This window comes from Theropithecus gelada, chromosome 6, assembly GCF_003255815.1.
Source record: "Theropithecus gelada isolate Dixy chromosome 6, Tgel_1.0, whole genome shotgun sequence".
In the NCBI taxonomy this organism is placed as follows: Eukaryota; Metazoa; Chordata; class Mammalia; order Primates; family Cercopithecidae; genus Theropithecus; species Theropithecus gelada.
The window spans coordinates 43163551-43187287 of NC_037673.1; the positions used below are offsets into that span (position 1 = coordinate 43163551).

The 23737-nt window shown below is 42.7% G+C and overlaps 1 protein-coding gene across 3 annotated transcripts in view; it reads left to right on the forward strand.

Annotated features, from left to right (window-relative positions):
• Window positions 1–16723, forward strand: part of NIM1K (NIM1 serine/threonine protein kinase) — a 112425-nt gene extending 95702 nt beyond the window's left edge. For all 3 annotated transcript variants that reach the window (XM_025388591.1, XM_025388594.1, XM_025388593.1), the window contains 2 exons: window positions 12787–13055; window positions 15853–16723. In XM_025388591.1, the coding sequence (XP_025244376.1) occupies window positions 12787–13055; window positions 15853–16602 (1019 nt within the window). In that variant the 3' untranslated portion in view covers window positions 16603–16723. The remainder of the gene's footprint in view (window positions 1–12786; window positions 13056–15852) is intronic.
• Window positions 16724–23737: the final 7014 nt, after the last annotated feature.

Below are 23737 nucleotides of genomic sequence, written 5' to 3' on the forward strand. Positions count from 1 at the left end.
CATCAGTGTGAAAAAGTTCCAAGGTGAAAAGAACCAGACCCCAAGCATGTCCCATTGTTACCCTGACACTTCTGAGCTCCCCTTCTTACTCACCACGGGGATTGCTTTAAGAATACTCAGGTGTCCTCCAGCTAGTTTTCCATTCCAACTGTCACTCCAGCAACCCTTCGACCTGTATTCAAGCTCCCATGAATGGACACCACTTGCTGAGACCAGCTTGGTCAGGGAGACCCTAACCCAGTGGTGCTGGAGGAATTAAAGAACACAAACAGAAATATAGAGGTTTGAAGTGGGAAATCAGGGGTCTCACAGCCTTCAGAGCTGAGAGCCCCAAACAGAGATTTACCCACATATTTATTAACAGCAAACCAGTCATTAGCATTGTTTCTATAGATACTAAATTAACTAAAAGTATCCTTTATGGGAAATGAAGGGATGGGCCAAATGAATGGAATAGGTTGGGCTAGTTAACTGCAGCAGGAATACATTCTTAAGACACAGATTGCTCATGCTATTGCTTGTGGCTTAAGAATGCCTTTAAGCGGTTTTCTGCCCTGGGCAGACCAGGTGTTCCTTGCCCTCATTCCCATAAACCCACAACCTTCCAGCTTGGGTGTTAGGGCCATTACGAACGTGTTACAGTGCTGCAGATATTTTGTTTATGGCCAGTTTTGGGGCCAGTTAAACTTCCTGGCTAGATTTTGGGGGGTTTGCTCCCAACACTGGGTTGGAAATTCTTTTCTTTAAGAATGTTGAATATTGGCCTCCACTCTCTTCTGGCTTGTAGAGTTTCTGCCAAGAAATCTGCTGTTAGTCTGATGAGCTTCCCTGCTTCCCTTTGTGGATAACCCAACCCTTCTCTCTGGCTGCCCTTATCAGTTTTTCCTTCATTTCAGCTTTGATGAATCTGACAATTGTGAGTCTTGGAGTTGCTCTTCTTGAGGAGTATCTTTGTGGCATTCTCTGTATTTCCTGAATTTGAATGTTGGCCTGCCTTGCTATGTTGGGGAAGTTCTCCTGGATAATATCCTGAAGAGTGTTTGCCAACTTGGTTCTCCCTGTCACTTTCAGGTACACCAATCAGATGTAGATTTGGTCTTTTCATATAGTCTCATATTTCTTGGAGGCTTTGTTCATTTCTTTTTACTCTTTTTTCTCTAAACTTCTCTTCTCGCTTCATTTCATTTATTTGATCTTCAATCACTGATACCCTTTCTTCCACTTGATCGAATCAGCTACTGAAGCTTGTGCATGCATCACATAGTTCTCATGCCGTGGTTTTAGCTCCATCAGGTCATTTAAGGTCTTCTCTATGCTGCTTATTCTAGTTAGCCATTTGTCTAATCTTTTTTCAAGGTTTTTAGCTTCTTTCTGATGGATTCAAACATCCAATCAGAAGTTTCTTATTACTGATTGTCTGAAGCCTTCTTCTCTCAACTTGTCAAGGTCATTCTCCATCCAGCTTTGTTCCATTGCTGGCAAGGAGCTGAATTCCTTTGAAGGGGAAGAGGCATTCTGATTCTTAGAATTTTCAGGTTTTCTGCTCTGGTTTCTCCCCATCTTTGTGGTTTTATCTACCTTTGGTCTTTGATGATGGTGACGTATAGATGGGGTTTTGTTGTGGATGTCCTTTGTTTGTTAGTTTTCCTTCTAACAGTCAGGACCCTCAGCTGCAGGTCTTTTAGAGTTTGCTGGAGGTCTACTTCTGACCTGTTTGCCTGGGTATCACCAGTGGAGGCTGCAGAACAGCAAATATTGCAGAATAGCAAATGTTGCTGCCTGATCCTTCCTCTGGAAGCTTCTTCTCAGAGCAGCACCTGGCTGTGTGGGGCATCAGTTGGCCCCTACTTGGAGGTGTCTCCCAGTTAGGCAATTTGGGTTCAGGGACCCACTTGAGGAGGCAGTCTGTCCATTCTCAGATCTCAAACTCTGTGCTGGGAGACCCACTACTCTCTTCAAAGCTGTCAGACAGGGATGTTTAAGTCTGCAGAAGTTTCTGCTGGCTTTTGTTCACCTATGCCCTGCCCCCAGAGGTGGAGTCTACAAAGGCAGGCAGGCCTCCTGGAGCTTCGATGGGCTACACCTAGTTCAAGCTTCCCAGCTGCTTTGTTTACCTAGTCAAGCCTCAGCAATAGTGGATGCCCCTCTCCCAGCCTCACTGCTGCCTTTCAGTTCAATCTGACTGCTGTGCTAGAAGTGAGTGAGGCTCCGTGGGCATGGGACCCTCTGAGCCAGGCACAGGATATAATCTCCTGGTGTGCCATTTGCTAAGGCCATTGGAAAAGTGCAGTATTAGGGTGGGAGTGTCCCAATTTTCCAGGTACCATCTGTCATGGCTTCCCTTGGCTAGGAAAGGGAATTCCCTGACCCCTTGCACTTCCTGGATGAGGCGATGCCCCACCCTGCTTCAGCTCACATTCTGTGGGCTGCACCCACTGTCCCACAAGCCCCATGAGATTAACCTGGTACCTCAGTTGGAAATGTAGAAATCACCCATCTTCTGCATCTCTTATGCTGGGAGCTGTAGACTGGAGCTGTTCCTATTCGGCTATCTTTGAACCTTCCCCATGACTTGCATATGTTAAACCTTCCCTCTGTCTCTGGGACAAAGCCCATTTGATCATGATGTATTATCTTTTTGATTTGCTGTTGGATTCTGTTTGCTGGTATTTTCTTGAGGACTTTTGCATCTATGTTTGTCAGGAATATTGATCTGTAGTTTTCTTTTTTGTTATGTCATTTCCTGGGTTTGGCACAGAGTGATACTGGCTTCATAGAATGAGTTTGGGAGGATTCTGTCTTTCTCAATCTTTTTGAATAGTTTCAGTAGGATTGGTTCCAATTCTTCTTTGACTGTCTGGTAGAATTCAGCTATGAATCCATCTGGCCCTAGGCTTTTTTGTTGCTGGCAATTTTAATCAGTAAATTTTACTTATTCAGTCTCACTGCTTGTTATTTGGTCTGTTCAGGATTTCTATTTCTTCCTGATTTAATCTGGGAGGGTTGTAAATTTCCAGGAATTTATCCATTTCTTCTGTTTTTTAGTTTGTGTGAATAGAGGTGTTCATAGTAATCTCAAATGATCTTTTGTATTTCTGTGGCATTGGTTGTAATGTCTCTATTTTCATTTCTAATTGAACTTATTCAAAACTTCTGTCTCCTTAGTTAGTGTAGTTAATCGTCTACCAATTTTGTTTATCTTTTCAAAGAACCAGCTTTTTGTTTTACTAATCTTGTGTAATATTTTTGTTTTAATTTCATTTATTTCTGCTCTGGTCTTTGTTATTTCTTTTCTTCTCTAGGTTTGGGTTTCTTTTGTTCCTGCTTATTTAGTTCCTTGAGGTGCAGAGTTAGGGTGTCAAGTTGTGACCTTTCAGACTTTTTGATGTAGGCATTTAGTGCTATCAACTTTCTTCTTAGCACCACTTTTGCTGTATCTCAGAAGTTTTGATAACTGTGTCATATTATCATTCATTTCAAGTAATTTTTAAATTTTCATCTTGATTTCATTGTTAACCCCAAAATTAAACAGGAGCAGATTGTTTAATTTCCATGTATTTGTATAGTTTTGAGAATTCCTTTTGGAGTTGGTTTCTAGTTTTATCCTACTGTGGTCTGAGAAGATTCTTGATATGATTTTGATTTTTAAAAATTATTGATACTTGTTTTGTAGCCAATCATATGGTCTATCTTGTAGTATATTCCATGTGCTGATGAGAAGAAAGTATATTCTATAGTTCTTGGGTCAGATGTTCTGTAAATATCTGTTAGGTCTATTTGTTTTAGACTATTGTTTAAGTCCATTGTTTCTTTGTTGACTTTCTGCCTCGATGGTCTGTCTAGTGCTGTCAGTGGGGTCTTGAAGTATCCCACTATTATTGTGTTGCTCATTATATCTTTCTTTTTTTTTTTTTTTTTTTTTTTTTTTTTTTTTTTTTTTTTTTTTTTTGAGACGGAGTCTCACTGTGTCTCCCAGGCTGGAGTGCAGTGGCGCGATCTCGGCTCACTGCAAGCTCCGCCCCCCGGGTTCACGCCATTCTCCCGCCTCAGCCTCCCGAGTAGCTGGGACTACAGGCGCCCGCTACCGCGCCCGGCTAGGTTTTTTTGTATTTTTAGTAGAGACGGGGTTTCACCATGTTAGCCAGGATAGTCTCGATCTCCTGACCTTGTGATCCACCCGCCTCGGCCTCCCAAAGTGCTGGGATTACAGGCTTGAGCCACCGCGCCCGGCCCATTATATCTTTCTTTAGGTCTAGTAGTAATTGTTTTATGAATTTTGGAGCTCCATAGTTAGGTACACATATATTTTAGATTACAATATTCTCTTGTCAGATTAATCCTTTTATCATTATATACTTGTAACCACCTAACAGGTTCTTTCTGCCCACTGCACAAGCAAAATCAGTTCATGGCATTGTGGTGAAGAAAGAGTTTAATTGATGCAAGGCCAGCCATGCCATGTGGTCAAACCAGGATGGAGTTATTACTCAAATCAATCTCATCAAAGGCTTGTACATTAGGGGTTTTTCAAAGACAGTTTGGGGGAAGGGATTGGGCTGACCAGACGAGGGGCTTACTGCTAATTGTTTGGGTTGGAGACAAAATCACAGTGGAAGCTGTCCTCTTATGCTGAGTCATTTCTGTGGGACCACAGGAGTGTTTGGTGGGTCCATATGGGTCCAAGTGAAGCCATCTGTGTCAGACATGCAAAAAACCTGAAAAGATATCTCAAAAGGCTAACTTAGGTTCTATAACAGTGATGTTATCTGCATGAGTAATTGGCGGAGTTGTATATCTTGTGATCTCTGGAATAATGGCTGGCAATCATTTATATCCACACCTTAGCAGATTTCAGGCTCTTCTCCTCCTCCTAAGTCTGGTGGTCTCTCATTAGCTTTACAAAGGTGGTTGAGTTTTGGGAAAGATTATTATCATTTAAACTACAAATTAAATGTCTCCCAAAGCTAGCCAAGCCTAAGCCCAGGAATAATTAAGGCAGCCTGAAGGCTAAAGGCAAGAGGGAGGTTGGTAGATCAGTTCTCCCCCACTGCCATAATTCTCTCAGTGACATAATTTTTGCAAAGGTGGTTTTATAATGACCTTCTTTGTCTTTTTCTTTTTTAACTGTTGTTGGTTTAAAGTCTGTTTTATTTGATATAAGAATAGCTACTCCTAGCCAGGCACAGTGGCTCATGCCTGTAAATCCCAGCACTTTGGGAGGCTGAGGCAGGTAGATTACCTGAGGTCAGGAGTCCAAGACCAGCCTGACAAAGATGGTGAAACCCCATCTCTACTAAACTTACAAAAAAATTAGCCAGGCGTGGTGGTGGGCACTTGTAATCCCAGCTACTCAGGAGGCTGAGGCAGGAGAATTGCTTGAACCTGGGAAGCAGAGGTTGCAGTGAGCCAAGATCGCACCTTGCACTCCAGCCTGGGCAACAAAGTGAGACTTCATCTCAAAAAAAAAAAAAAAAAAAAAAAAAAGAAAGAAAAGAATAGCTACTTCTACTGGCCTTTGGTTTCCATATACACAGAACATCTTTTTCCACCCCTTTACCTTGAGTTTATGTGAATCCTTATGCATTAGATGAATCTCTTGAAGACAGCAGATATTTGGTTTGTGATATTTTATCCATTCTGTCAATCTATATGTTTTAAGTGGAACGTTTATGCCATTTATGTTTAATATTAACATTGAGATGTAAGGTACAATTCTAGTCATCATGTTGATTATTACCTGGATCCTTTTGTGTGTGTGTGTGTGTGTGTGTGTGTGTGTGTGTGTGTTATTGTTTTATAGGTCCTGTGAGTTTTATGCTTTCAAGAGGTTCTATTCTGACGCATGTCGACTTTCAAGATTTAGAACTCCTTTTAGAATTTTGTGTATGACTGGTCTGGTAGTGACAAATTCCTTCATCATTTGCTTGTCTGGAAAAGACTTTATTTCTCCTTCATTTATGAAACTTAGTTTTGCTGGATACAAAATTCTTGACTGACACTTATTCTGTTTAAGGAGGCTAAAGATTGGACTCCAATCCCTTCTGGCTTGTAAGATTTCTGCTGAGGGGAAGATTTTTTATCAATGGCATAAATGTGTGATGATGGAAACAATCCAGTGGGAAGAGAAAATCAAAGATGCAGGAGAGAAGAAAAAAAAAACATTTTTGGAGGGCTGCTCTTTAGTATATGAGAGCAGATGGAATCTATTCAACATATAAAAGAGTCTTAACTAGGCCTTAGATAAGAGTAGGAATTGTTTATCCAAAGTAAAAGGAAGGACGACAGATTCAGGTAGGTTAGAAGACATGGTGGGAAGGACTTGAGGAAATTCTCCTCTATTGCTTACTTTACTCGATAAAGTAGGAAGCAAGGTTACTAGCTATGAGTGAGGAGTGGAAGAAAGCATTAGAGACTTGATGAGAGAAAAGAAGCCATGAAAGAGTTATTCAAAAGTGTGTGAGGTTTATTGGACTAGGGAAAGGATGTCTGCCAGGAGCTTTAAAGGGCCACCTGAGGTTAGTGATCAGAAATTCAAAGTGAGACAAGCCATTATATTCAACAGCATGGGTGCAGGCAGAGAGCAGTGGGAAGCTGGATTTAACCAGAGTCATGGTTTAGCAAAGTGAACACAACAACCTGGGAGAGAGACAGGGGAACTTAGGGAGTGCCCAAAGGCATTATAACATTAATAGAGATCCTCCTCCAGTGAATGTCACCAGCCTCTCAGTTGCTCAACTGAGAAACCTTGACCTTTTCCTCAACCCCTAACACCCAAACACCAAGTCCTATTTATTTCACCTCCTAAATATCTCCTCCTTTCCTCATTGGATTAAGCTACTGTAATTTGTCTTCATGTTTATATCATTTCCCCCATAGCAGCCAGAGGTGATGTTTCAGAAATTGCAAGCCTGATCATGTAACTCCCTGCTTACAAGTTTCCAACAGCTTCTTACTGCCCTTAATGTGAAATGACTCACAATACCTTGGCTATGGCCAACTCTCCTGCCTCTTTTTTGGCTTATATTTTTCCTTCTTCCCCATATGGCAGCCCTACTCTCTTCTTTCAATTCTTCAAAGTCAGTCATCACTGAGGGTGCATATACCCCCAGAGGATGCCCAAGATGATTCACTGGGATGAGGGAAAAAATATTAGAACTTCCTTCTATATTTATTTGTGATTACATATTTTTAATTTCTGTGATTATATATATTGAAAATGTGTAAACCAGTAGTACATGGATACACTTTATAAATACATATACATATATTAGAGTAGTGCTCAAAAATGTTTTATTATGCACATGCAGTTGTAAGAATATGTACAGAGACCACATGGACCATTTACCTAGTTTCACACAAACTTGCATCTTTCAAAACTATGATCATAACCTTGATATTAATATTGATTTAATTCACTGATCTTATTAAGATTTTCCCAGTTCTTGTATTCATGCGTGTGTACGTATTTTAACTCTATGGAATGTTATCACATAAATAAGTTGTTATATTCACCGCCACAGTAAAGATACAGGACAAGTCCATTATTACAAGGGCACTTCAAGTGGCTCTTCTATAGTCACCTCCTAACCCCCATACCCTGTTCCTGACTCCTGCCAGCCACTAATCTGTTCTCCATTTCTATAATGTTGTCATTTCAAGAAAATTATGTACAAGAAATCATGCAGTAGTAACCTTTTAGGATTGGCATTTTTCACTCACCATACTTCTTGGGCAATTCATCTAAGCTATTGTATCAATAGTTGGTTCATTTTTATTGCTGAGTGGTATTCCACAGATGAAGGTACCACAATTTGCTTAACCATTCACCAGCTGAGGACATGTAGATTATTTCCAGTTTGGAGCTATTATTCATAAAACAACTAATGATGTTGAATATTAAAAAAATGTTTTATTGACAAAGGAAGACAATCGAAAAAGCTTGTAGACCATAACCCTAATTTTTCAGGTCTTTCTTACCTCAAGATCTTCTGTCTTACCCATCTCTCCTTTTAGAACCTCTCCCTGCTTTTCTCTAGCTAACTCTTGAACTCCAGAGAAAGTGTTAAAAGTCTTCCCTAACCTCCAGACCAGGGGTACCTCCACCTGTTTTATGCCCCCAATGCCCCTGGCACTTTCCCCCCGAAGCCCACTATACCTGATATTTTCTATCTGCCCCTCCAGATCTACTCTCCACCCTTCTTCATTCTGCTCTCAGCCCAAGGCTACAACAAATCTCCTTAGTCCTCTGTGTTCCAGTTGACTTTGATTTCTAGGGAGCCCTTGCAGGGGAAGGAAAGAGAGAGAGGGCCTAATCTTATTCCCCCAGCCCCTCACTGTAAGGCTGACTCAGGAAACTTATGTGTCTAGAAGGAAAGCCTCAGCTTCCCTCTACACAACACTATCTTCCTAGGTTTTAATATCTGCTCCCTTCCCTTTGTCCCCTTGGTCCTGTAGATGTATTTTGCTTGGTCTAATCTAGGTTTTGAAATTTGAATTAGTTGTCGACACTTAATAATGGGAAGATTTTGCATAAAATTTCAGATGTCTGGCTTCTCTTGAAAAGAAATCAGAAGAAGGTTTGACAACACTGAGCCTGCATTCCAAATAGTAACCAAATAGTGTGGCCTTGAGTAGAGCCACCGCTTCCACTGGGGCAGCTACTCTTAAGGATTCACCATCACCAGTGACTCCCTGTTGCATACAGTAATCTTGCTTTGCTATTACCACCCTGGCACTGGGAGTCATGGTTTAAAGAATGTGTTGCCTGCTAGGTAGGTCCTGTGTCAGACTTCTCATCAGATTTGGAGAAAGGGCATGGCTGGCCTCTCCCATCTGTCTGCTTTACTCTCTCTCCCCTTGCACCACCTACAGCGTCCTCTCTCTGGGATTTCTATCATTCTATCATCCCGTCCTAGACCCCACTTGCTCCCAGGCTTGCTGCTCCTCTCCGCACTTCTCACACCCTGCCAGAGTGCCTTTTTTTTTTTTTTTTTTTTTGAGACAGAGTCTCACTCTGTCACCCAGGCTAGAGTGCAGTGGCGCAATCTCGGCTCACTGCAACCTCTGCCCCCTGGGTTCAAGCAATTCTCCTGCCTCAGCCTCGCAAGTAGCCAGGAGTACGGGCAGCTGCCACCGTGCCCGGCTAATTTTTTGTATTTTTAGTAGAGGCAAGGTTTCAATTTCACCATCTTGACTAGGCTGGTCTTGAACTCTTGACTTCGTGATCCACACGCCTCGGCCACCCAACGTGCTGGGATTACAGGTGTGAGCCATCACACCCGGCCCAGGGTGCTCTTCTTAAATGGGACTCAGATTACAACCCTCTCTCTTAAAACCTTGCTAGATTTTCTCATTGCCCTATAGTTAAAGCCTGCATTTCTAAGTCAATCTCCTGGCTTATCTGACCTTTACCTACTACCAGGCTGATCTGGGGCCACTCCTCCTCATTCTGCTTTTCCAGAACAGTGGGTTCCTCAAGCACACATCTTATGTCTCGCCTGGGCAGCATACTTGCCAAGCTCCTGGGCCAAGTATGAGGCCTCTCTCCTCACTTCCTGGTCACAACCTAAGTGCCCTTACCCAGATAGTGCCTTTCCATTCTGTGTCTTATCTCTTCCTAATAGGTGCTATACTTGTAAGAAGGGATTTTTTTTTCAGTCTTTCTGTCATTGGACTGTGAGAACAGTGTTCATCTTTTTCACTGCCTGATTTATAGTAGGTGCTCATTGAACATTTATTGAAAGAGCAGATTTAGAGATCTAGCTCTTCATGGAATAGCAGTTTCTACTACTTAGTGACAATGTGGAATACCAGGGCTTCTAAAGTGTTTAGTATGATCATACATTTATGCTATGAGGCCTGCCTGTAGGGTGATTGCACATGAGGTGAGGCCATCGGGGCACCTACGGCAGAGGATTTAAAAAGCTTTCACCCTTACAATGCCTCTCCTGCCACACTCTAGACCTGGCTCTGGGAGGGAAGCCTTTGCTAAGAACCATGAAAGGACAAGAGAAAAAGAAAATTAGGATGGTGCTAAAGGGAGATTTGTGATGGCAGCCTGACACCCACCACCTGATTCTTGAACACTCACTGTGGATAGAATGGTGTATGGTGGCCATAGGGAGGAGAGGGCAGCAGAATGATGATACCTTAACTGACACCTGAGTATGTGATGGGAGAACTGAGGAGAAGCAGGGGGTTCTTCTACAGGAAATCGAAGGGTGGAATTCATTATTCTAGCCCTTAAAACAACAGCTTACCCAACAGGTTACACAAAACCAGGTTTCTGTTTCAGATAAACAGGTAAAGGAACTCTTAATCCTAAAGACTGAAAAGTAGAAAAGAAAGGGAAGAAGAGTGCCCCAGGATTGCCATTGCAGGTTCTTTTTTCTGGGGCTGATTGCCAGCTGAGCTTATTCAAACCCCAGAGCAAACACTCTGCTCCTGCTCTCGTAGAGCCGCCCTCCTGCCGTTCAGTATTTCCTCCTGCGATGAAGGGCTGGCTCAGCAGACACCAGTGAACCCTTTTCCATTCCAGAAGCCCCAGTGGACCTACTTTAATATACCAATAACACTCCTATTTTAAACTAGCTGTATCTATTTTCGTGCTAATAATCACAGTGCCAAAGTTCTTTAAAGCAGTTATTTTGTGAGTAGGTCAAACAGGTACTTTGGGATCCTGTTCTGTCTGTTTACTGGCCGGGTAACCTCTTTGTTATCTAATTCAAAGTCGGTACGGTTTGAACCAAAACAAAAAATGAATGATGTTTCACTTGTAGTCAAGATTCATTCATTTTCTAACATTAATCATTTTCATTACACAATAAGTCTATATTCATGACAAAAAAATAGAAAATACAAATAAGCAAAACTAAATTGAAAGGAAAACTATCTGTGATCTGCCAATTAGAAAATCTCTATTCTAAACATTTTGGTAAATATGCTACCAGATTTTTATCTATGCAAACGTGTATTTGTATTTTTCCTCACTTGTCTATTGAACACCTTTTCATCTTAATTAGTTAGCATCATTATTTTTGATAGCTTCATGGTGTGCCATTATAAAATTAGATGTACCACACTTTAAGTATCTCTCTTGCTGGATACTTAAGCTATTCCCAATATCACAGAAGTCTTTTTATACATACATCCTTGTACATGCATCAGATTCTTTAAGATTGCCAAAGGTGAAGTGGTTGGGTCCCAGGGTGCAACTGTTTTTTAGCATTTCAATACATAATATAAAAGTACAGTCTAGAACCATTGTACCAACTAATGCTCCCACCAGCAGCACATTGCAGTGTTGATTTCCTCCTGGTCTCACCAGCACTCTGTCAACACTGGGTACTGGTGCGTCATGTACATGACATTATATGCCAGGCACTGAGAGTGAATTAAAACAGTTCATGTTGGGAATGGGGCAAGAGAGGGAGATAAACAAGGGAGTTGACATCTACAGACCAGTTAGCTGAGATTACAGTACATTAGAGCTCCAAATGCACAGAATCTGAACATCACGTTCATCCTAGGACAAGTGTTACAGAGGCTTCCTGAAGAGGTTCTTTCTGAGGCTCACCTTGAAGGATCATCAGGAGTTAATGATGAGTGTATTAAGCCATTCTCGCATTTCTATAAAGAGATGCCTGAAATTGAGTAATTTTTTTTTTTCTGAGACGGAGTCTTTCTTTGTCACCTAGACTGGAGAGCAGTGGCGCGAACTTGGCTCACTGCAACCTCTGCCTCCCCAGGTTCAAGCGATTCTCCTGCCTCAGCCTCCCGAGTAGCTGGGATGACAGGCATCTGCCACCGGGCCTGTCTAATTTTTGTATTTTTAGTAGAGATGGGGTTTCACCATGTTGGCCAGGCTGGTCTCAAACTCCTGACCTCATGATCCTCCCACCTTGGCCTCCCAAAGTGCTGGGATTACAGGCGTGAGCCGCCGCACCCAGCCAAAATTGAGTAATTTATAAGAAAAAACTGTTTTATTAGCTCATGACTCTGCTGGCTGTACAGGAAGCGTGGTGGCATCTGCTTCTATAGAGGCCTTAGGAAGCTCCAATCATGGTGGAAGGTGGAAGGCACATCACACTGTGAAAGCAGGAGCGAGAGTCAGGGGAACATGCCACAAGATCCCATCACTTTTAAAGAACCAGATCTCATGTGAACTCAGAGCGAGAGCTCACTTATCACTAAGGAGATGGCCCAAGCCATTCGTGAGACATCGGCGCCCATGACCCAAACACCTCCCACCAGACCCCACCTCCAACAGTGGGGATTACATTTCAATGAGATTTGGGTGGGGACAAATGTCCAAACTATATCGATGAGTAAAGAACAAGAGTAAGGAACAGGGAAGCAGTGATGGAGAGAATGATCCAGGTAGAGAAAAGTTTCCAGGCATGAATGTCCAGCACCTTTTCAGGGAGCAACAAAAAGTTCTGTAATGGTTGCAATAAAGGATGCGTGGGGTGTTGGGGATGGTGGACAGGAATGATGGACAGTGAGGCTGATGAGATGCGCTGGGTCTCATCAAGAAGTGTCCTCCGGGCTTAGCAAAGGAGCTCTAACTTTATCTGGAAACTTTCCTTGGGAGGTAGGATTTGGCATCAAAACCTGTGTGTGGAAGACTCACACTGATCCAAGGGAAGGGCACTGATGCTGGGCTCAAGCATTGCTTTGTCATTCCCTGATGAGCTCTGTGAGCTTGGGAATGTGTCTAGTAAAGGAAAGGAGCTGATCCAGGTCCTCTTGAATTCTGGCACACTTTTTTACTTTTTTTCCTTGCAGAAAAGGTGGCCATTAAGATCCTGGACAAGACCAAGTTAGACCAGAAAACCCAGAGGCTACTATCCCGAGAAATCTCCAGCATGGAAAAGCTGCACCATCCCAACATCATCCGCCTTTACGAAGTCGTGGAGACCCTATCCAAGCTGCACTTGGTGATGGAATATGCCGGGGGTGGGGAGCTGTTCGGAAAAATTAGCACTGAGGGGAAGCTCTCTGAACCAGAAAGCAAGCTCATCTTCTCCCAGATTGTGTCTGCCGTGAAGCACATGGTGAGCAGGGGTGACGAGTGAGAACCTTGTTCCCATTCCACCGACATTGGGAGAACAGGGCTTTAGGTTACCAAGCCTCAAGTGTCCCAGAGGGCTTTTGTCCTACAAAGCAGACAGTAGTCCCTTCTGAGAGTCAGAAGTCTGGCTGGGATCATGCTCCTTGCCTGTGAAGCAATATCCAGGGATGTCCAGTTACACATCAACCTCCTAGCTTCTGCAGACGTTGGCAGGACTCACTGGGAGCATCTGATGAATATCGCCCACTCCCTGGCCATACCCATTTCTCCAACCTCATCTTCCACTATCTGGATAGCTGGCTCCTCACTGCTTCTTGGTTTTGCTTTCCTATTTCTGTCTAGGATGCCCTCATATGACATCTCACATTCTAAATCCTATTCATACTTCATGCCCAGCTCAGTTCATTCTCTCTCTCTCTCCCACCCCCCGCCCCATGTGTGTGTATGTGAGAGAGAGATGTTCTTCAATCTCACATCAGTAATACTGATCTTTTGCCTTCAGTAAGATCCCCTAGCTCTTATTGCCTCTGTGCCCAGTAGATTAACACTTGGTTCTGTCTTCCTTCTTTCCTTCATTCCTTCCTTCCCTCCTTCCCTCCCTCCTTCCTTCCTTCCTTCCTTCCTTCCTTCCTTCCTTCCTTCCTTCCTTCCTTCCTTCCTTCCCTCCTTCCTTCCTCTTTCTCTCTTTCTCTCTTTCTTTTCTTTCTTTCTTTCTTTCTTTCTTTCTTTCTTTCTTTCTTTCTCTCTCTCTTTCTNCTTTCTTTCTTTCTTTCTTTCTTTCTTTCTTTCTTTCTTTCTTTCCTTCTTTCTTTCTTCTTTCTTTCTCTCTTTCTTTCTCTTTCTTTCTTTCTTTTTTTTTTTTTAGACAGTCTTGCTCTGTTACCCAGGAATGCAGTGGCATGATCCTGGCTCACTGCAACATCCACCTCCTGGGTTCAAGCGATTCTCCTGACTCAGCCTCCCAAGTAGCTGGGATTATGGGCATGTGCCACGATGCCTGGCTGATTTTGTATTTTTAATAGAAATGAAGTTTCACCGTGTTGGTCAGGCTGGTCTCGAACTCCTGACCTCAAGTGATCCACCTGCCTCGGCCTCCCAAAGTGGTGGGATTACAGGCGAGAGTCACCGTGCCTGGTTGGTTGTGTCATTCTTACTTTAGTTCTTTGGTTACTTCTTTAGATAAATCTGGACTCCTAATGCATACTCTATAGTTCCCCCAAGAACTGGCTCTTTTGCTGCCTCCTTATTTTTGGCCATATTGCTGGCCATACAGGAGGAACCTGACTTGCAGACCTGACTATCACTTTTACTACCAAAAGTTTTGGTCAGTCACCCTCTTTACTCAGATCCCAGTTGAATGTATCTGTCAGAAAAGAGACGCTTGTCTAGGGTCTATATTAGTTAAGAGGCTATTTGTAATTCGCTTCTCGGCCTGCATGGTTGTGGGAGCAAGAATGGGATCAGTGAGTCACAGTGAACCCCATTATATGCCAGGCACTGAAAAAGTCAAATAAAACAGTCCATGCTGGCAATGGGGAAAAGAGGAAGAATTTGCAAGGGAATTCATGATGTAGAGGGCCCAAAATAGCAGTAGGGAAGGAGAGGAGGAAGAAAAATAAGTGAGCCAGGGAGAAGAACTTGACTGTAGTGGTGGTGGGTGTTTCAGACCTGTGATATATGACCAGTCATCATTTAAGTGGATTTGGGCTGTGGTGAGCTTTCCCAGGGCCAGAGAATAAGCCAGATCCATACCAAGAAATAGAATAGATGGGCAGAGTCTTCCACATTCTACTTGGAAGAGTAACCTGGTGGGAGAATAGAAGAGAATCCAGCAATAGAGGGTACAGACGTTAGTCTTCAGCAGCTCTACTCCCTGCCATTTCTCCAACTCTTTACAAACAGGAAGTGTGTTTCATAGCCATAGATCCACATCTTATTGAGTTTTTTAATATGTCAAGACCATGCTGAGCACAGTTCTCATCATATATAGTTAGCATCACATATAGTTCTCACCACAGCCTATGGTTATCAGTATCCCACTTTACGAAGAAGGAAACTGACATTCACAGTACCCAACTGGTATAGTTGAACTTGGAATTGACCAGACTGTCCCCTCCAAAGCCTGGATTCTTATTCCAGGAGGGCCATCAAGAAAGGTGACAAACACAAAGCCATTTTCCCAGAGCCCTTGGGACTGAACAGGTCAAGGGTCCTCTGAAGACTGTCTGGATTCAGGATGCAAGGGTGGGAGTGCAGCACGTGCCCACAATCCACAGTGTGTTCTGTGGCTAGATCCTTGCCAAATGCAACCACCTCCCTTCTGCTGAATTCTGTAAAGATAAAAGAGTCTACACCAAAAAGCATGGCCGGAAAGTTAGGGGAGGGCGCCAAGCTTTCCTGGTCTTGGCCCTGGTCAAACGATCCATCAGCCAGAAAAACCCATGTAGGACCTCAACAACTAAGGATTACTGTTTCATTGTATTTCAGAATGTGTAGTTTCATAAGATCTGGATCTTATTTCTGGTGTTAGTTTCTCAGTCCACATGTGTGGAACAGACTCCAACCCTTACCACAGAGAATAGGAACTTTGGTCTATTTGGGGAGGTGTGGGCATTACATTGGGCTAAAAGTTATGACAGGGTTTGCTATCATGACTTAAGTTGATCCTCACTGAATTTGTTATTCCACCATCATTATCTCACTGTTTCAGAGCAACTTACACATTTTTTATTTTGGCATTTTAGTGTAAAAATGACTGTTCTCTATGTCTTCTTCCACAGCATGAAAACCAAATTATTCACAGAGATCTGAAAGCAGAAAATGTATTCTATACCAGTAATACTTGTGTGAAGGTAGGCGATTTTGGATTCAGCACAGTAAGTAAAAAAGGTGAAATGCTGAACACTTTCTGTGGGTCTCCTCCCTATGCTGCACCTGAACTCTTCCGGGACGAGCACTACATCGGCATTTACGTGGATATCTGGGCCTTGGGGGTGCTTTTGTACTTCATGGTGACTGGCATCATGCCATTTCGGGCAGAAACTGTGACCAAACTAAAAAAGAGCATCCTTGAGGGCACATACAGTGTACCGCCCCACGTGTCAGAGCCCTGCCACCGACTCATCCGAGGAGTCCTTCAGCAGATTCCCATGGAGAGGTACGGGATTGACTGCATCATGAATGATGAATGGATGCAAGGGGTGCCATACCCTACACCTTTGGAACCTTTCCAACTGGATCCCAAACATTTATCGGAAACCGGCACTCTCAAGGAAGAAGAAAATGAAGTCAAAAGCACTTTAGAGCATTTGGGCATTACAGAAGAGCATATTCGAAATAACCAAGGGAGAGACGCTCGCAGCTCAATCACAGGGGTCTATAGAATTATTTTACATAGAGTCCAAAGGAAGAAGGCTTTGGAAAGTGTCCCAGTCATGATGCTACCAGACCCTAAAGAAAGAGACCTCAAAAAAGGGTCCCGTGTCTACAGAGGGATAAGACACACATCCAAATTTTGCTCGATTTTATAAATTGCACTAGACTGCTTATAATTAACCGAGATCATTATTGCTGCTTCTAAATTTTTTTCAAGGACAACTTGAGTGGAGACATTTTTGTAATTTTTAAATAAACTTAAATTTGAGATATGCATTTTTTTCTCCAAAAGGTCTATTAGCTCGGATTCTGGCTTGATTTGGGATCTTGTTTTATTATCAAATTTCAGCATTCATTCAATCAAGAAATATTTTTCCAGTGCCTCCTGTGTGCCAGACACTATTTAAGGTGCTACAGAAATAGCAAGAAATAAATAGGCAAGGTCCCTCCTCTCATGTGTGGGACATTCTAGCCCAGGACAAAGGTACGAACAAGTACATTTTTTAAAAAAGAAAAAGATCAGTGATAGATGCTATGCAGAGAATCCAAAAAGGGTGATCTGATATCAGAGGCTTGCTACTTTGGATTAGTCATTAAGGAAGGTCACTTTGAGTACATATCAGTTTAAGATCTGAATGAGAAGCAGGAGTGACTCTTACAAAATGCCAGAGCATTCCAGGCAGCTAGGGGTTTCAGACTCAGTTCCCCTCAAAACAGAGCCTAAGACAAATGATTCCATGTAGAGCAGTTTATTTGGAAAGTGATCCCAGAGCACAGGAGTGAAGTACCGGGGAAACAGTGAAAGCTAATACACAGACACATTAGCAAGTTGGCTAGTGCTACAGTTTCTGGTACTTGGTTTTGCAGGATCCTCAGAGGAGCCTGATGAAACACATCTCAGGTGTCTGCCCTGGGTATGGAAGGGGAAAGCATTTAACCACAAGCTTTTGCTCACCGCTGATCAAGAGTGGCCCTTGGTGTCATTTGCCCTGCACTTCCAGATTGGGCTGTGTGAGTGTCAAGTGGGTTCCCTATGCTTCCCTTGCCTTCATGTCAGAGAAGTCTTGGAGCAGGAGGGAAGAGGTACACCACCAGTATGATACCTCCTTTCTGTGCCTGCTTGTCCACTGGCATGGGGAGCCCAAAGTGACCATGTGACACTTGTAGATTTCAATTCACTGGAACCCTTATCAAGTCCCCTGATGAAAGCATCCCTGATCCCCTGGGAACCAAACCTTTTAATTTAGCCTAGATTGTAGAAAAAAAGAATAGAAATTAATCAAGTGCGTCACCAATTGCGTGATGGTGACAGGGGTCAATCTACTTCCACCTAGTGGTTTCCAGACCTGTGTGTTTTAATGATAGGGACATGTATCAGTCATTATTAAAGCACATTACCGAATCCTGGAGGACAGCACCCCAACCCTGCAGGCTGCTGTCTCATCTCCGGTGTCTTAGCTGAACCATTCCATTGTTTTGCTTATGTTGGCTGCTTCTGGTGTTGAGGTAAGATGAGGGGATCCCGTTGTTATGTGCCCATCGCACCACCTCCTTTATCAAAAAAGTGGTCCTTGAGGCAATGTTTGAGATATCATAACAGTGAATCAGGTATTCTGTATGTCTTAGTGTGCTTGTATGGAAAGACGCATTGCAGGCAGAAAAGGCAAACCCGTACCCTGAGATGTCAATTCCAATAAGGATGACTCATTCCTGGGCCCATCTGAATTCGTGACTCCATGGATCTAATAACGCCCAGCTCATATGTTAACAGCTCTGTTTACCTAGTCTTTGGTATCTCATAATTTGGTTCTCAGCCTCCACTGGGGCCCAGTAGCACATCAGGAGTCTGAGTAGTTCTCTGTTGCAGGAAGCATGGCGTTACTCCAGGATCCTACAGAGTTGTGCTGTTATCTCCTATTGGGGCTTTCCAGAGGCCCCGCACAATATTTTTAACTGCCACATACACGGCCTGAATAGCAGTTTGTTCAGAAGCCAAAACTGCTGTAATCTTTTTTTTTTTTTTTTTTAAATGGGATCCACTTGAAACTGGCATTAAATGGGTGAGAGGAATACACCAAATACAATATATGTGCTTCCAAAGTCCAGAGGGACCTACTAAATCCTATGCCTCTATCTTAGTGTTAAGAGGTTGGAAGATACAAGAAATTGTTCTTTACTATAGAAGAAATATCTAGGCATGCCTCAACTCATTGGTCTTCTAAACTCTTCATCAATGTGGCATGCCCCAGATTCTTCATAGAGTCTATAATCCACACTCCGGCACATGTAAGCCTTACTAGGGCATTTGTAATACTTGCCGCTTCCTGATAGCCAATTCCCCTAGCATGCTGTCACAATATAGTGGGCTGGCATGATGTCCTGTAGAATGTAAAGATGATCAAGGTCCTTTTGGATTATATTGTGATATAGAAAAGGAGATTTAAGATTTTTGGGGGCAACAGAGTAAATGAGAATCGCCGTCCATGCCAGAGAAATGTGAACTGCTTTTGATCCTCCTTTCTGATGGAAATTTAGAAGAGTGAATTTGCCAAATCAATAGCTGCATATCAAATGCCAGAGGATGCCAGTAAAGATACCACATCCAATACAGCAGCTACAACTGAGACTAGCAGTAGTCCGCCATCATTCTCCATTATCTATCTGCTCTTTTTCAGGAGTCTGATGGTAACTTAAATGAGATTATGATGGAGCCCATTACGCTTGCATCCCTAAAATTTTTTGATGGTGACACTGATGTCTGCCATTCCTCATGTGGATTGCTCATAATTTATTAACATGGCCAGGGAGAGGTTTCCTCTTCCTCCCATAATGGTTGTTACTTCACAGGTCTAAGACCTCCATGGGGATCTAAGTATATTGATCCCAAATATATACTCAGAGATTGGGAAAATAATTGCAAAATGGGAACCATTATGTGATAGACTGGCCAGGACTCCCTTTATCATATGGTTTCCATAACCCCTTATCTACATACAAAGCCATAATAGTATCCAGTTCTGAAAAATTCTGGGCATGTACATCATATATACTTGTGAAAGCAAGGCCTTTCCTCAAGACCAGTCCTCCTCTTCATTGTGCACTGGATCTGTAAATTGACTTAGATCTAGAAGCTGATGAAGAGACCGTGATTTTCCCATTGTGACAGGCTACCTTAGCTTTACGCTCACCAGTTTTCCTTGTTTTTTCTTTTTTTGGTCATACTAGTCAAGTAACATACCAGTCAGCTGTCTCCCAAAATTCCATGATTTATTAGCCATTGTCACAAAGCCCTGCAGATCAAGGCAGCCTGATTGATTTCCACTCCAGCCTTACTGTTTATTTTATTGTGTCCACCTTGCCTCTGACATTTAAGTGATAATACATGACCTCTACCATTCTAGTCTCATCATCATCTCCACTGATGATATCATGCTCAATTCCGTGGCAGCATTTCTTACCATCAACACCTGCCTGCAATGGGCAGCCACCACTGAACTTTTCTTAGGTGCTGCCGCAACCCTCACCAGTGCATTCCTTTTTTAAAAAAATTAGTTTTTATTCATACACAATTGTATGTATTTATGGGGTACATGTGATATTCTGATACATGTATACAAGGCATAATGATCAAATCAGGGTATTTAGGATACCCCATAACCTCAAACATGTATCATTTTTTGGTGTTAGGAATACTTCAACTTTTCCAGCTATTTTGAAATATACAATAAATTATTGTTAACTACAGTCACCCTGCTGTGCTATCAAATAGTATAACTTATTCCTTCTAACTGTATGTTTGCACCCATTAACCAACCTGTCTTCATCCTCCACCCCTACCATCCTTCTCAGCTTATTAGCACCATTCTACTCTCTACCTCCATGAGATCAACTTTTTAGCTTTTATATACAAGAACATGTGATATTTGTCTTTCTGTGCCTGGCTGATTTCACTTAACCTAATGACCTCCAGTTCCATCCATAATGCTGCAAATTACATGATTTCATTCTTATTTATTTATTTATTTTTTTGAGACAGAGCCTCACTCTGTCGCCCAGGGTGCAGTGGTGCCATCTCAGCTCACTGCAACCTCTGCCTCCCGGGTTCAAGTGATTATCCTGCCTCAGCCTCCCAGTAGCTGGGATTACAGTCGCCTGCCACCACACCCAGCTAATTTTTGTATTTTTAGTAGAGATGGGGTTTCACCATGTTGGCCAGGCTGGTCTCGAACTCCTAGCCTCAAGTGATCCACCCACCTTGGCCTCTCAAAGTGCTGGGATTACAGGCATGAGCCATCACCCCCAGCTGATTTCATTCTTTTTTATGGCTGAATATTCCATTGTGTTTATATACATTTTCTTTATCCATCCATCCATTGATGGAAACTTATGTTGGTCCCATCTCTGCTATTGTGAATAGTGCTGCAACACACATGGGAGAGCACAGGTATTGCTTTGATATACTCATTTCCTTTCCTTTGGATAAATTCCCAGTAGGTGGACTGCTGAATCCCACGATGGTTGTATTTTTAATTTTTTCAGAAACCTCTATATTGTCTTCTATAATGGCTGTACTAATTTACATTCCCAGCTGTGTATAAGAATTCCCTTTTCTCTAGAAAAATACAAAAACAAAAAATTTCCTTTTCTCTGCATCCTCACCAGCATTTGTTATTGTCCTTTTGATAATAGTTATTCTAACTGGGGATGAGATGCTATCTCATTGTGGTTTTGATTTGCCTTTCCCTGATAATTAGTGATGTTGAACATTTTTCCACTCACTTGGCCATTTGTATGTCTTCTTTTGAGAAATGTCTTTTTAGGTCCTTTTCCTACTTTTTAGTGGGATTATTTGTTTTTTTGCTGTTGAGTTCCCTGTATATTCTGGATATTAGTCCCTTGTCAAATGAAAAGTTTGCAAACCAGTGCATTTTATATTGCCTTAGTGATGGCAGTGTCTTCCTGAGGAACGTAGTTAGACGGTTGTTCAGTCTCACATAATGAATCCATTTTAACATTCACACCTCCTGGAACTTTCCAACCCTTTCTTCAATACTATACCAAGGCAGTTCCGCCATCTTCACCTCATTTACTGTGTGCTATAATAATATCCAAGCCTCAGCAGCCATCCCAACAGAATATTATGATCAAATTCAGGTGTTGTTCACTTCTAAGTCATAGGTAAACATTCCTATAGTAATTTTTTTTTTTTTTTTTTTTTTTTGTGAGACTGAGTTTCACTCTTGTCGCCCAGGGTGGAGTGCAATGGAGCGATCTTGGCCCATCACAACCTCCCGGGTTCAAGTGATTCTCCTGCCTCAGCCTCCCAAGTAGCTGGAATTACAGGCATGCACCACCATGCCCAGTTAATTTTGTATTTTTAGTAGAGACGGGTTTTCTCTGTGTCGGTCAGGCTGGGCTCAAACTTCTGACCTTAGGTGATCCACCTGCCTCAGCCTCCCAAAGTGCTGGAATTACAGGCATGAGCCACCGTGCCTGGCTCCTATAGTAATCTTTCTTATCCTGCCTTATATTCTTCCCTCAACTTCCACCTCTGGCCTAACACCCTCAAAATCATTCACACACATTTCCCCTTGGTTACTGATAGTATATATCAGGTTCTGCAGCTCCTTCAGTATCTACACTATTTCCCCCCGGACAGGGGGTTGTATTTCTCCACTCAGGCTCTACTGAGAAGTCACCCTGGTTCTTGGTTTGGAGAATAGTAAGGTTTTTGGAAGAGAATGTGGAGGTCAAGAGCTGCCTCACTAGAAGCCTTGGCAGGGTCTTCAGGCAAGGGAGCATGAGCTCCTCCCGCCAGCCCCACATTAGGAAAATCCAGGTTTGCAATATTTTCAGGGTTATCCACTCTATTACTAACTTAGGTCTCAATGTCCCATTCTCTTCTTGTCAAACCTAAACTTTCATAAAGGAAAATTATCAAGACTTAGTATTTTCCAAACTTACAACTAGATACTGGGTCTATTTCAGGTCGTTTTCTCTCCACTGCAGGAGATAAGGCTCTCCTTCAACCTTGCCTTAAACTGACAGTTGGCGGACTTGAGCCTGTTATTTTGTTTTCCAGGCTTCTAAAGCAGTTAATAAAAGCTGGCCAAGTCCACGATCTTTATCACTGCCCCTCTACTGTTCAAGTGCCACAGGTACTACAGGATCCAATGCTTCATCTTCTACCTACACCTACAGATGACAGTGTCAGTGGTGATTGTGCTGCTCCTGCATGCCACAGGCTATAACCACTCTGCTTACCAACACTGCACCAGTGTTCTCCTGATGTCATCACAAATTCACAAACTTAGTGGCTTAAAACAACACAAATGTATCATCTTACAGCTCTGGGAGATAGAAGTTTGACATAAGTCTCAGTGGACTAAAATCAAGGTGTTTCCAGGGCTGTGCTCCTTTCTGGAGGCTCCAGGGGAAGAATCTATTTCCTTGTCTTGTTAACTTTCTAGAGGCTGCCTGCATTCCTTAGCTCATGGTCATCTTCCTTCATCTTCAAAGCCAGCAATATTGCATTTTTTTGGCCAACCTTCTGTAGTCACTCTCCCTTGACCACCAGCCAAGAAAGGTTCTCTGCTTTTAAAGACCCACATGGTAAGGTTGGGCCTACACAGACAATCCAGGATAATCTCCCCACCTCAAGGTTCTTAACCTTACTCACACCTGCTTCTGACATTTAAGGTAGCATATTCAGATTCTGGGAATGGACAACTTTGGTAGGGGCTGGGAGGGCATCATTCTGTAATGAGGTTTTGTCATTTGGTGGGTAAGCCAGCTCCGATCTCCCATCCTGAATGCCTGCTTTCTAGGGCCATTCTGGGTACCGATTGTCTTAGTTTGGATTCCCCCAAAAACAGAGCCTGAGAGAAAAGCTTGAATGAGAGTCATTTATTTGAGAAACGATATCAGGATGCAAAAGAGATGCACAGGGGTGAAACAAAAGAGGAAAGCCTATAAGGATGGTTATTGCCAAACCCGCCACAGAAGTCTCCTCCTCTTTTGAGGAGACTTACGAAATGCATTGCAGGGAGGCTGTCGTGAAAGGTATACAGCTAGAATTCAAAGAGATGTACTATCATATTCTCTGAGAACCTGGTCAAAGATTTCATGGAATTAGTTGCCACAGCAGTGACTGGAGTAGAAGGCAGGGCAGAGAAGATCTGAAGTGGGGCCCAACGTTTCTGATGCATAGATCAAAGGCTTAAGGCTGGAATAAACTTAGCATGTTTGAGGAATGCAAGAGAAGGGAGAGTGGGTGAAGACATACTAAAC